Source organism: Mya arenaria, chromosome 12, assembly GCF_026914265.1.
Source record: "Mya arenaria isolate MELC-2E11 chromosome 12, ASM2691426v1".
In the NCBI taxonomy this organism is placed as follows: Eukaryota; Metazoa; Mollusca; class Bivalvia; order Myida; family Myidae; genus Mya; species Mya arenaria.
The window spans coordinates 36,755,760-36,768,611 of NC_069133.1; the positions used below are offsets into that span (position 1 = coordinate 36,755,760).

A 12,852-nucleotide genomic window follows, 5' to 3' on the forward strand; every position below is an offset into this window, starting at 1 on the left:
TGATTAATACATATTTATATTACCTAGACGAAGATGAATTAGAAGAATACGAGGACATGAGCGTGACCGATGACAGAGGCTTTTCAGCTGATGCTCTTGAAAGACTACCGATTAAACATGCCAGGTCCTCACTTGACAAGTGCATTGTCTGCTTTGAGAAATTCGCAGTAGGAGATCTGCAAAAAGTCTTGTCATGTAGTCACTCATTCCACTCAAGCTGCATTGACCAATGGCTTAAGGTAATAGTCAACACAGCTGTTTTAAAATTCTTGGGATGTATGCAAAAACTATCTTTAGTCATTTTCTTAACTTAAGTGAGTTATCATTAGTTTTCATAGTCAAATAAAAACAAAAGTATAAGTGTTTTAATTTATAAGTATTTATATTCAAGACCTGCAATTCGAATAAAGTGTTCTTAGGGTATTAGGCCATATGACAAGTGAGATTCATGGTTTGTCGTTTTGTTCGTGTTTTTGCTAGTAACAGTGATATAAAATAGTTGCATATTCACGTAATTATTATATTAAGATATTCTTCAGATAAATTAGAAAATTAAAAAAGAAGAAAAAAATCATTTTAAATACACGTTTCAGTGTCTTACCATGCAGCAATAATACGCACTAAAGAATTTCGCCGTCCATATATTGATTAAATGATTTTGTATTTGCAGGAAAATGCCACTTGTCCAGTATGCCGAACGCATGTTAATGTTTAAGACGACTACTCGGACTAGAATTCCTGTTATTAATAGTGTACCACTGTGTACTTACAATGGAAAAATAGACTTCATTCGGCCCAGAGCTCAAAACTTCGTTAAATGTAACATCGTCGAGTCACTTGTGTATTTTTAACTAAATCTGAGACTAATATTCCAGCTGTACTTCTCGTTTAAAAGTTAACGACAATGTATTTAACAAAGTTGTTGACTTAAATTTCTGATCTGTCGGCCCAATGCCTGCGTTTTGTTGTCAACACTACTAGGATACTTCGTTTAAACATATGTTATATCATGAACAGATTCAAAACAGCAACAATGTATTCCTCCCAAATAAGTAATACTTTGATAGGAAGCGAAACGCTTATAAAGCGTATATATTTTGTTTTACTTATCGCTTTCGAAATATGTGTGTGCTCAATATTACTTGGCATTCGGACAGCAGTTTTAAGCAGTCGAGCCATCCGATTTGAGCGAATTAGGGCCTATTGTGATGTCTTGGTCTGCGAATTATAAACAAATGTGTTCTTGTACTTAATGATACATATTATTAACAAATACTATTGGTCGTATACATTTTTTATGTTTCATACAGTCTTTAAGATTCACAAGTTATAAAGATTAGCAGATTTCAGATTGAGACAAACGTACTGAAACGGGTTCAGATCTAGAAGATTTTTTCAATAAAGTAACTGTATACCTCGCATGAATGTCCATTTATTTCCAAGATGCAATAACGTGCACTTACGAATAATATTTGGTATTTGTAATATCTTATAATAGAATAAAATAGAAGTTTTAACAGATCTTTAAAATACAAATATGAAATAAATTTATAAATGCTTTCATCAGACTTATTAAGTTTTTAAAGACCTCCCCCGATTAAATGTGTGTACAAATGGTACATATTAAGTACAAAGTGTCAACAAGAATACTACAAATACTCTACGATGACTTCTACAAACACATAATGCTAATAAATAAGTGACATTAAAGTGAAAATTGGGAGATTATGTTCGATTTGCATTTGTTCAGCCATTTCAACAAGTGTCATGATAGTTCATACTGCATTGGCATGTTCAGATGTTTATGTCTCGTAATGCCAGTCTCTCTATAAGTCCATCCGTTTATATCGTGTCGCAACTGTAACGTACGCAATTCAGTTTCACATTATTTCAGATCACAACAATGAAATTGTAACAGAGTTAAGTCTCAATTAAGACAGTTATTTGAGTTGGTTGAGTCAAGTTTCTATCCGTATTTCAGATTCATAATAAATCGTTGATGTTTAGTCGAACTTCCATCCGGTAATATGGCGGTTTGGTCAGACTTCTATCAAATTTACATTGATGAGGTTTAGTTAAGCTCCTATCACGAATTGTTGATAATTAGTCAATTATTTATCTGCCATTGTGGTGTTTCATCAAGATTTTAACCTCACATTGAGGAAGTTTAATCAAATATATATTTTTCATCGTGGCGATCTGGTTATACTTTATTCAAACAGTTAATTGGTTGAGTCCGGCATTTATCGAACATAAAAAAGGTTTTGTCAATCTTTCCAATAACATTGAGGAGGTTTTAAGTCAAGCTTCTATCTGATATAGTTTGAGGATGTATAGTAAAACTTCCGTCTTGAGTTATAGGGATGTATTCAGTCATATATCTAAGGTGAAGTCAGACGTCTATCTGATACTTAAGAGGACGACTCAGCCTTCTAACTGACATGATGAATAATTAGTCAAACGTCTATTCAGAATTAAGTAGGTTTATTCAATCAAATATCTGAAAATGACGAAATTGGGTCAATGCACTCTCTGACATTGGCGATGTTAAGTCAATAACCACTCAGCATTGAAGAGGTTAAATCAAGCATATTCTAGTGGTTGACATTGTGAAAATTCAGTCAATTATCTATCAGACATTGAGAAGGTTCAGTCAATCATCTGTCTGACATCGAGAAGGTTAAGTCGATTATCAATCTGACAATGAGTATGTTTAGTTTATCATCAAGCTGACATCGGGAAGGTTTAGGTAATCATAAATCTGACATTGAGGAGGTTGAGTAAATCAACAATATGGCATTGAGGACGTTTAGCCCATTATCTATCTGACATTAGCGATGTTGAGTCAATAACCTCTCGGCTTTGACGAGGTTAAATAAATCATATTCTATTGGTTGACATTGTTGATGTTGAGTCAATTATCTATCTGTCATTGAGGAGGTGTAGTCAATCATCTGTCTGACATAGAGAAGGTTAAGGTAATCATAAATCTGATATTGAAGAGGTTGAGTAAATCATATATCTGACATTGAGGGGTATAAGTCAATCAACAATCTGGCATTGAGGACGTTAAGCGAATTATCTTTCTGATATTAGCGATGTTGAGTCAATAACCTCTCGGCTTTGACGAGGTTAAATAAATCATATTCTATTGGTTGACATTGTTGATGTTGAGTCAATTATCAATCTGCCATTGAGGAGGTGTAGTCAATCATCTGTCTGACATAGAGAAGGTTAAGTCAATCATCTATCTGACATGGAGAAGGTTTAGTCAATCATCTATCTGACATTGAGAAGGTTTAGTCAATCGTCTGTCTGACATTGAGAAGGTTTAGTCAATATATATCTGACATTGAAAAGGTTTAGTCAATCCTCTATCTGACATTAAGAAGGTTTAGTCAAACATTTATCTGACATTAAGACTGTTTAGACAATCATCTATCTGATACTGTGGATGTTTAGTCAATCATCTATCTGACATTGAGACCGTTTAGTCAATCATCTATCTGACATGCAGTGAACAGGTTCAATCAATTTATCGTACATTGAGAAGGTTAAGTCAATCATCTGTCTGACATTGGCGATGTTGAGTCATTAACCACTCAGCATTGATAATGTTAAATCAATCAATATTTTAGTGGTTGACTTTGTGGATGTTTAGTCAATTATCCATCTGACATTGAGGAGGTTAAGTCAAGCATCCATATCTGACATTTAGGAAGTGTTGTAATCATCGTTTGTACTTTGAAGAGGTTTAGTCAATCATCTATCTGATATTGAGGAAGTTTAGTCAATCATCTTTCTGACATAGAGGATGTGTAGTCATCAATAATCTGACATTGAGAATGTTTAGTCAATCATTTATCTAAAATCGAGAAGGTTTAGTCAATCATCTAACTGACATTGAGAAGGTTTAGTTAATCATCTATCTGACATTGAGGAGATTTAGTCAATCATCTATCTGACATTGAGGAGGTTAAGTCAATCATCTAACTGACATTGATGAGGTTTATTTGATCATATATCTGACATTGAGACGGTTAAGTCAATCATACACTTGACTTTGAGAATGTTTAGTTAATCCCCTATCTGACATTGAGAAGGTTTAGTCAACTATCAACGGACATTGAGAAGGTTTAGTCAATCATCTATCTGACATTGAGGAGGTTAAGTCAATCATCTATCTGAAATCTAGAATGTTTAGTCAATCATCCAACTGACATCGAGGGGATTAGTCAATTATCTCACTGACATTGAGGAGGTAAAGTCAATCCTTTATCTGTCCTTGAGGAGGTTAAGTCAACCATCTATCTGACATTGAGAAGGTTCAGTCAATCATCTAACTGACATTGAGGAGGTTTAGTTGATCATATATCTGAAATTGAGACGGTTAAGTCAATCATCTACTTGACTTTGAGAATGTTTAGTTAATCCTCTATCTGACATTGAGAAGGTTTAGTCAACTATCATCGGATATTGAGAAGGTTGATTCAATCATATATATTTCATTGAGAAAGTTTAGTCAATCATCAATCTGACATTGTTGAGGCGTAGTTAATCACCAACTAACAATCAGGAAATTTATTAAATCACCTTTCTAAGATCGTTGAACCAGGCGACCCATTCAAACGACGATCCGTTGCTAACCAGGCAATTACTCGAAGCCATGACCACTTCGATATCAAGACGACCCATCAAATGAATACCTTGACCAATCGCTTTCAAGAAGACCCCTCGGGTACACAGCCTCTTGCTCTCCCAAAGACTTATTGAATGCATGGCCCCTCGCTCTCCAGGTGGACTCGTTAATAAAAGGTTTTATGTTTCGTTATAAATGACGGCACATCAAACGGTAACGGAAATCTTGTATATTTGTTAAAGAATTGTTACAGATAATTAGTTTTTCGAAACGGTAGCATAACATGAAAGTCAATGGTAGGACACTAGATGAGACATCTATTGCATGCCTAACAGAAATTATTCAAACGCTTTGTAACCTGATATATATATTGAACATACACGGAAGTTGAAGAAAACGATGCATATAATTTATAAAACTGCAGTCAGTCGTTCTCTTATTCAAGTGGCACTCGTATTTAAAATCAATGCATACACTTGTTAAACAAACATAAACTCTGAGTGGTACATCCTCAACTTCTTACTAACTAATGCATTTATGGAAACTGTTAATTACTTTTAACAATATTATAACCGTGTATTTATTAACTGAAACACACAAATATTAAATGATTGGTGAATGCTAAAAGATTTACTATAGTCTCATAAGGTAGCAATACCGTATTTTCTGCAAATTTCTTTTAGATTTGGTCATCCTTTTAGGTATATTAAAACAATTGTATTCAACATGTTAAATCTTATTTGGGAGTAATAGTGCATCTTTAAGAGCGAGTAAGTAAGTTTATAGTTTTTAAGATGTCGCCTGTGTATCTTTAAGATTGCTAGTATACCGTCGAAATATAATTTAAATCTGTTTGAAAGGGTTGCATTCAATGTGCCAAACATAACATGTTGATACTATCAGAGTTTATTAAAATGACTGCAAGAGTATGAATTTCAGTTGAATGGAGGCTGTTCAACACTTGTATAACCAAGAGAACCGAGGAGCGAGCTTAAACGCTCGTCCGATTGTGTTTTTAACTTTTATATAGCTTTTTGGCCAGAGTTCTGTTTTTTGCTTTATATGTGAGTACTGTCTAAGACAACATGAGTACCGAGTTTCATTTGGATGGTCAACTATATATCTGAAATTGAGAAGGTTGAGTCAAGTTTCTATCATGGAGTTCGTTTTAAACAGCTAGACAATATAGCCTTAACGATTTCATATTGCATAATGTCGCGCGTTCGAAGTCGAGCTGGAAAAGCTCTATTCATAAAACCGTGAAACAGACAGAACTTACTTTATGGCGCGAAAGACTTATTAGCGACAGGGATTTTTTACTATTCAAAAATCTCCATAAACAAATTGAGCCATGTGTTGTGTGGCAGTCCGCAAATAATCGCTCGGACTTAAAACTTGCGCATGTTATTGCTAACTTGTGGCTAAACAAGCCCTCTTACTGCACTCCGTCTGCTTAATTTGCAAACGCGTGTTCTTTAACAAAACCGAGCATATCGTGTTTGCTTGTCCGTGTACAGCAGCTGTACGCGAGAGTTTTTATTGTGATATAAACATGGTATTTGGTCAACATGTCGGATCCGACTTAGCTAAAAAAGATTCGACAATTTTCAGAGATTTTGTTTTAGGGAGCAAGTACATACAAAATGAAGACTATAATCAATTGCTGTTATGCAAGCTTAGTTTCCGTTATGTACAAGATGCGTTCAATGTATACAATACTTTCAATAGTGTTTAAATAATACTGAAACAGTGGCATTTGTGCATATATTGCGTAATATGATTATGTCTATATTGTATGATCATACAATTGCTGTTAGTTTGTCATAAATAATGTGTTTGACTTGAACCCATTGTATACATGTATGTATTACTCTCATGCTACTTCTTGCATGAATTAACTTTTTCTACTGACATATTTAAACATGCTTATATATATTACATTGTGTTCTAATCTCCCACGCGGAGGATATATTGAAATAAATGAATGAATGAATGAAATGAATGAGTCAAGTTTCAATATAGCACAAGAAAAAAGTTGATGCATAGCATCAAGTCGGCGCAATGAAATTAGAAGAAAAACGTGCATGCAGATAGCCAAAAATGGTTATTATTTCAATTACAATATTTTGTTTTATGTTGGGTGTACATTTGCTCGAAGGAAATTATGGTTAATAATATTGTTACAATAGTTTAAGCCCGGAATTAAAGATATTCTGTTTTTTCCCCAAGCTAATCCTCCGGTTAAAACTAAATTATAACAAAAATATTAGGGATGCAAACGAATATTCGAATATTCGATCGAACGTTTGGTATTCGAATGTCAAAATCAGTATTCGAATATTCGATTTTTAAATAAATAAAAAATAAACCTTTTTGCTACCACTGTCCTATGTTGTGTATAATTTTCGTTTCTCTTGTTTTCAACGAATGTTCCGTAGTGTCGGAGGCGTATTTTTAAGATATACATACGCTTCTTCGGATGAAATAGAGTTATTGTCTAATACATAGATTTCAATAGCATGAAATTCACCTTTTATTTGAACCGGCATGTTATGTTAATTCCTTGCTTTATATTTTGAAAAAGTTTTTGTAACACATTTCACTCATTATGAGTGTATAGAACGGGGATAAAAACACTATACATCAAAGGGGAATTATCTGGAGTTTATTCCTTCGAATTACATTTTCAAAACAAACAATTAAGCTCAAGATTAATTTTTCAAAACTCGGCATTTTTGCTGTCACCAAGGGAGATTACTGCGTAGGAGGTTTACAAACATAAAGGATATTTAAATAGTACCGTGTAACCTTCATCTATTTGATATCAATCGGAACACCCCGGCCTGTATCTTTCTCGGAGATTGCCAAGTTGTTATGATTGAGTTGGTATTTAAAATCAAAATTTTCAAAATGATAAGCGAGGCTGTTATAATTTAAGGTTTCATTATCAATTTAAGTGTTAAGTTTTATAAAACAAACTACACTTCATATTTTATCATGCAACGTGGAAACTATAGAAAGCATTGTTCTGCAATTTATGAACTAGTCCCTAAGTTGGAATATTTCTAAAGTAATATCAAATATAGTCGGCGCCCTTCTGGGCGCCGACTAATCAATTGTGGAAATGTGCTTAAACTTCTAGCTGGCGTTGTAAATATTAACTCATTCATGTATCTGTCATTGTGAAGGTTATGTCAAGACTTCTACCTGATATTGTGGAGGTTGAGTCAAGACTGCTACCTGATATTGTGGAGGTCAATTCAAGAAATCTACCTGATATTGTTGAGATTGAGTAAAGACTTCTACCTGATATTGTGGAGGTTGAGTCAAGACTTCTACCTGATATTGTGGAGGTTGAGTCGGGCTAATATCCAAAATGAGCAGAATATGAGGATGTTTAACTAATCAAATAACTGAAGAGGTTTTCGTCAATACTCTTTCTGCCATTGCGGAAGTTTAATAAACCATATTTCTGTCATTGCGGAAGTTAAGTCAACCAGCTCGCCTATTTCGTTTCTCGTTCTCATGCTTGCGTTGATCTCCGTACTTCGCATTGTCCAAGGTCTGAACTTTTATAATCATTCATTTATATTGTTAATCACAATAAGCATAAAAAATGCTTGGCGATTTGTTACAAATATACCCTTAATTATACTGTAAAAATAACAAGCTGTTCTCTATTTTATAATAAATGAAGCAAAGAACGTTTCATATTTCTTAATTTTATACTTAAAGAGTCAATGGCACAATCATAGTTGTATCTTTCATTAAAACAGGAGCTGGCACAGGCACTGTCATTTAACCCAAATAAGACATTGTCAGAGTGTTAACCATTTGTTTATAATGGCAATATGGCATGTGTAAATGCTTTTTTAGATATTAGCATCTATTCGTTTTCTATGTTTAAGTTTATATTAAATGACCATTAATTTATTTTTGCCTAAATAACATTTTGTGAATTACACCATAATGGCAATATTTAGTGCTTTTAAGATATTAACATCAAGATGTTTTTCATGTTTAATTTATATTGATTATCCATTTTTGAATAACACCATTATGACGCTTATACTATTATATGATATATTAAGGTGGTAATATGACACCACTATACCGTGTGTTTTTTTGCAGTTTGTATTGATTTGCTCTTAAAAGGGACTGTACTCCGAACTTGTTCTCGATATGTACAATGCATTGGAACTTACTAACTGAAGTACCACATAGTTTACAATTAATTCATTTAGTCAATGTTATCACGTGATATGACGATGTTGGGTTTATAGCTTAAAAATTCCAACTGTTTAGTGTAAGCCATAGTCGTAGCACAGTGGAAACAACACTGGAATGCAATTTTAGCGACACCGGTTCTTACATTTTGGTATGATTTTTTACAATTATGACATCAAAAGTAAAACATTTTATTGAAAAATTGTCCTGAGATTCGTTACAGAAATTGTGCCAATCTGGTGTATAGATCCTTTAAATATCCTAATGCCTATATAAAAAAGATCTAGGTGAAAACTTCAAGAACTTCAGCTTACCATTCATGTAAGTTTAAAATGAACCTGGAATGATTGCACACATTGAAATCATTTTCATGGTGTAAAACTATATGAATGCTACATTCCAAATATGTTAAATTTTTATTTTCTGTTTACTTCTTTACATGACTGCTCTTTCCAACAAGGATGTTCAGTTTATATTGCTGTATGTTAAAACATAATTTTACTTTGGTGTCATATTACTTTACATGATGCAATAATGACGATTTAAGTTAACCTAATTCTCGTACACTTGTTACATAGGTGATAAAAACTGAATAAATACAGAGTGTATTTCCTTTTAAAAATGGGTAAATGTTATTCAACACATGAACGGAAACAGCAACAATCAACTACAACAACCGATGAAGTAGTGAGTATTATTTAACGTACATTATGTTTATAATCTATAAATACTAATCAGTTTTTTAGTTTACTTAATACTCGTACATTTTTACATAACTAATAAATAATAATCATTATAGGTACCTAAATTAATGAATACTGTTGTTTTTTTCCTTTTATAAACGGGTACAAGTAGTTCAAAACATTAACGGAAACAAACACAATAAACTAGATCAACCGATAAAGTAGTGTGTATTGTTTAACGTGGATCGTGGTGTTTACTGAACGATTATGCAAAATATAGCACTCTCGTTTTAATGCCATACGTATAGTTTATTTGAATTTATGTATCTATACGTTATATATAAAACAACTCATTTATGTTTTTTTTACAGTTTATATATAACCCCTCTCGTCCTGAACCAATACGGGAACCGCCTATTGGACGTGTCAGTTCTGAGACAAACAGGTTGGAATTCAACAGTCAAGACACTGATTTATTACAGACATTAGTACCTAGTAATAATTCACGGCTAAATAAACGATATTTAATTGAGAATGTACCACTTGAATGGAAAAATGGAGATCGTGTAATGTTCAAGATGAACACATTGGAACACAACAGTCAACGTGCCATTTCCGAGATAAACACATTGAAATACAACCGTAAACGTACCATTTCCGAGAAAAACACATTGAAATACAAAGGTCAACGTGCCAGTTCCAAGATGAACACATTGAAATACAAACGTAAACGTACCATTCACGAAATGATCACATTGGAACACATAGGTCAACGTGACATTTCCAAGATGAACACATTGGAACACAAAGGTCAACGTGTTATTTCCGAGATGAACACATTGAAATACAAAGGTCAACGTGCCATTTCTGAGATGAACACATTGACATACAAAGGTCAACGTACCATTACCGAGAAAAACACATTGAAATACAAAGGTCAACGTACCATTACCGAGAAAAACACATTGAAATACAAAAGTCAATTTGCCAGTTCCGAGATGAACACATTGGAAAACAAAAGTCAACATGCGTTTTCCGAGATGATTACTTTGGAATACAAAAGTCAATTTGCTTGTTCCGAGATGATAACCTCGGAACACAAAAGTCAACTTGATTTTTCCGAGTTGAACGCATTAGAATACAACAGTCAAGACACTGACAGATTACAAGGATTAGTACTTAGTACAAATTCCAGGCTTAACCAACGGTACTTTATGGTGAATGTACCACTTGCATCGGGAAAAGGAGATAGTAAAAGGAATTTTCCTAACGACAACAACTATACACCAGAAGGGGGAGTATCAACTGATTCTTTTCCTTTACGCTACCACCGATGACTATTCCTAGAGATGATCCGTTGTATTTCCACCTCAGATGTATTGCCCCAGGTGATTCAAATGCATAAGACGAAATTGTTCATGATGAAACCGATGTCGTTCAGGATCACGGTCATTAATTTAATGTTCCTTACAATTTTCAATAATACACTGGAACGCATTATTTATTGTTGTAACAGACGTTTCTTTTGAGAATCTTTTATTTCTGGGATTGGTGCCACTGTTTCTGACTCAAGCCTGCATTTTGTCGGTTGTATCTAGGTTGAGTTTTCACCAAATGTTATAAAATGAAATTGGATGTTTTAGAGTATGGCGTTGTATTGTATGTAACCTTTCCACTTATTATATTGAAATATTCTTCAGATAAATACTTCAAAAACAAAAACAAATTCCATTTTAAATACACGTTCAATGTCTAAACATGCAGGTTAACTACGAACAAAAGCATTTTCCATCTATATTGACTACATGGTTTGGTTTAGCAGAGAAGTAACGCTTGTCCCGTATACCGAACACATGTTAGGGTTGAATACGACACAAAATGTCCACAATTTACCACTAGTTTACAACAAAGGAAGACTTGACTTTATGTTCTGTGTTTAGATCGACTATTAAACTAGGATACTTCGTTTTAACATATGTCATTTTGTCAGTACAAACAACAATGTCAAAAAGGTATTCTTCACAAACAAAGGTCAGGGGCCGTATTTGTAAAACATCTTAAGTCGCTTCCTATCTTAAGTCATTCTCCGAAGTTAAGTATCTATCTGATCATAAAATATAATATCAAAATAATATCTCATAAAATTCTTTATTTTCATTGATTTTATTTAACATTCATACTTTTTTTTAAAAAAACCTCCTATACGTTTGTATTAATTTTGACTATGACAATTTTAAGAAATCGACTTAACATAAGAAATTACTTAAATGTTTTATGTACCGTCCTAAAAGCTTAAAATTTATAAAGCAATAAACAGTTATGTAATTCACGATCAGTTTAGTTTAGTGCACTTTTATGCACGTATATCCAAATGCCCCTACGTTACTATCGTGTAGCAGCTGTAACGTATTTAATTAAGTTTGAATTTTCACTAAATGAACAACACCAAATGAAGGAATGTTGCGCACGATATTCGTCCTCTCTCTTCGAATGACAATATCACAATGTGACGCCACTTGGCTGCCTCTTTTGACAAGGCTAAATCGTTGTTTTCGCTCGTTGTTAGGATTCTGTTTAGTTAATGTGTTAATATTAGATATTAGTGGCTACAAAACTGCCTTAGCCATCCTCGTTATTTTACGGCATAGAATGATTTCTTTTAAATTTTCTATATGTTTCGTACTTATGTCTATGCATGACCCTCGAACCCTAGACACTAACTCTCCAGTGGACACTCGAATCAACGTCCACTTGCCGTGCAGGAGACCTCTGGAACCCAAGATCCCTCGCGCTCCAGGCAACGCCCCACACCAACGACCCCACGCTCTCCTCACCCTCTGAACCTATGGCCCCTCACTCTCCAAGCTGACATGAACCAACTACGCCTTGATCTCCAGGCGACCCCTCGAACCCACGACGTCTCGCTCTCCAGGCACAACCATTCGAACACTCCACCCCTAGCTCTCCAAACGACCCCTCGAACCCATGACCACTCCTTACCGAGGCTACCCTTCGAACACAAGACCACTAGCTCTCTAGCGATCATTGAATCCATGGATCCTGGTTTTCTAGAAACGACCCTTCGAATAAACAACACCTTACCTTCCAGACGATCCCTTTATCATAAGACTCTCGCTATCCAGGCTGACACTCGAACCATCTACCCCTCGATATCAATGCTACTTCTAGAACCCACGACCGCTAGCTCTCCAGACAATCCCTCTTACCCATGAATCTTGTTCTGAAGGCAAGCCCACGACTCATCCACTCCTAGGCGACTCCTCGAACCAACGTTCTTTGCAT

At 34.5% G+C, this 12,852-nt stretch overlaps 1 protein-coding gene across 1 annotated transcript; it reads left to right on the forward strand.

The window, feature by feature from the left end:
* Positions 1 to 9,412: 9,412 nt before the first annotated feature.
* On the forward strand, positions 9,413 to 11,268 carry LOC128212467 (uncharacterized). The gene is made up of 2 exons (XM_052917943.1): positions 9,413 to 9,553; positions 9,921 to 11,268. The coding sequence occupies exons 1-2, from the start codon at positions 9,488 to 9,490 to the stop codon at positions 10,884 to 10,886; spliced, it is 1,032 nt and encodes a 343-aa protein (XP_052773903.1). The 5' UTR covers positions 9,413 to 9,487; the 3' UTR covers positions 10,887 to 11,268.
* Positions 11,269 to 12,852: the final 1,584 nt, after the last annotated feature.

Excerpts from the sequence above, each read along its gene's own strand:
- LOC128212467 (XM_052917943.1), top strand. The coding sequence starts at position 9,488 with ATGGGTAAATGTTATTCAACACATGAACGGAAACAGCAACAATCAACT. Across the intron at positions 9,554-9,920 it reads CTACAACAACCGATGAAGTA|TTTATATATAACCCCTCTCG; the intron begins GTGAGTATTATT and ends TTTTTTTTACAG.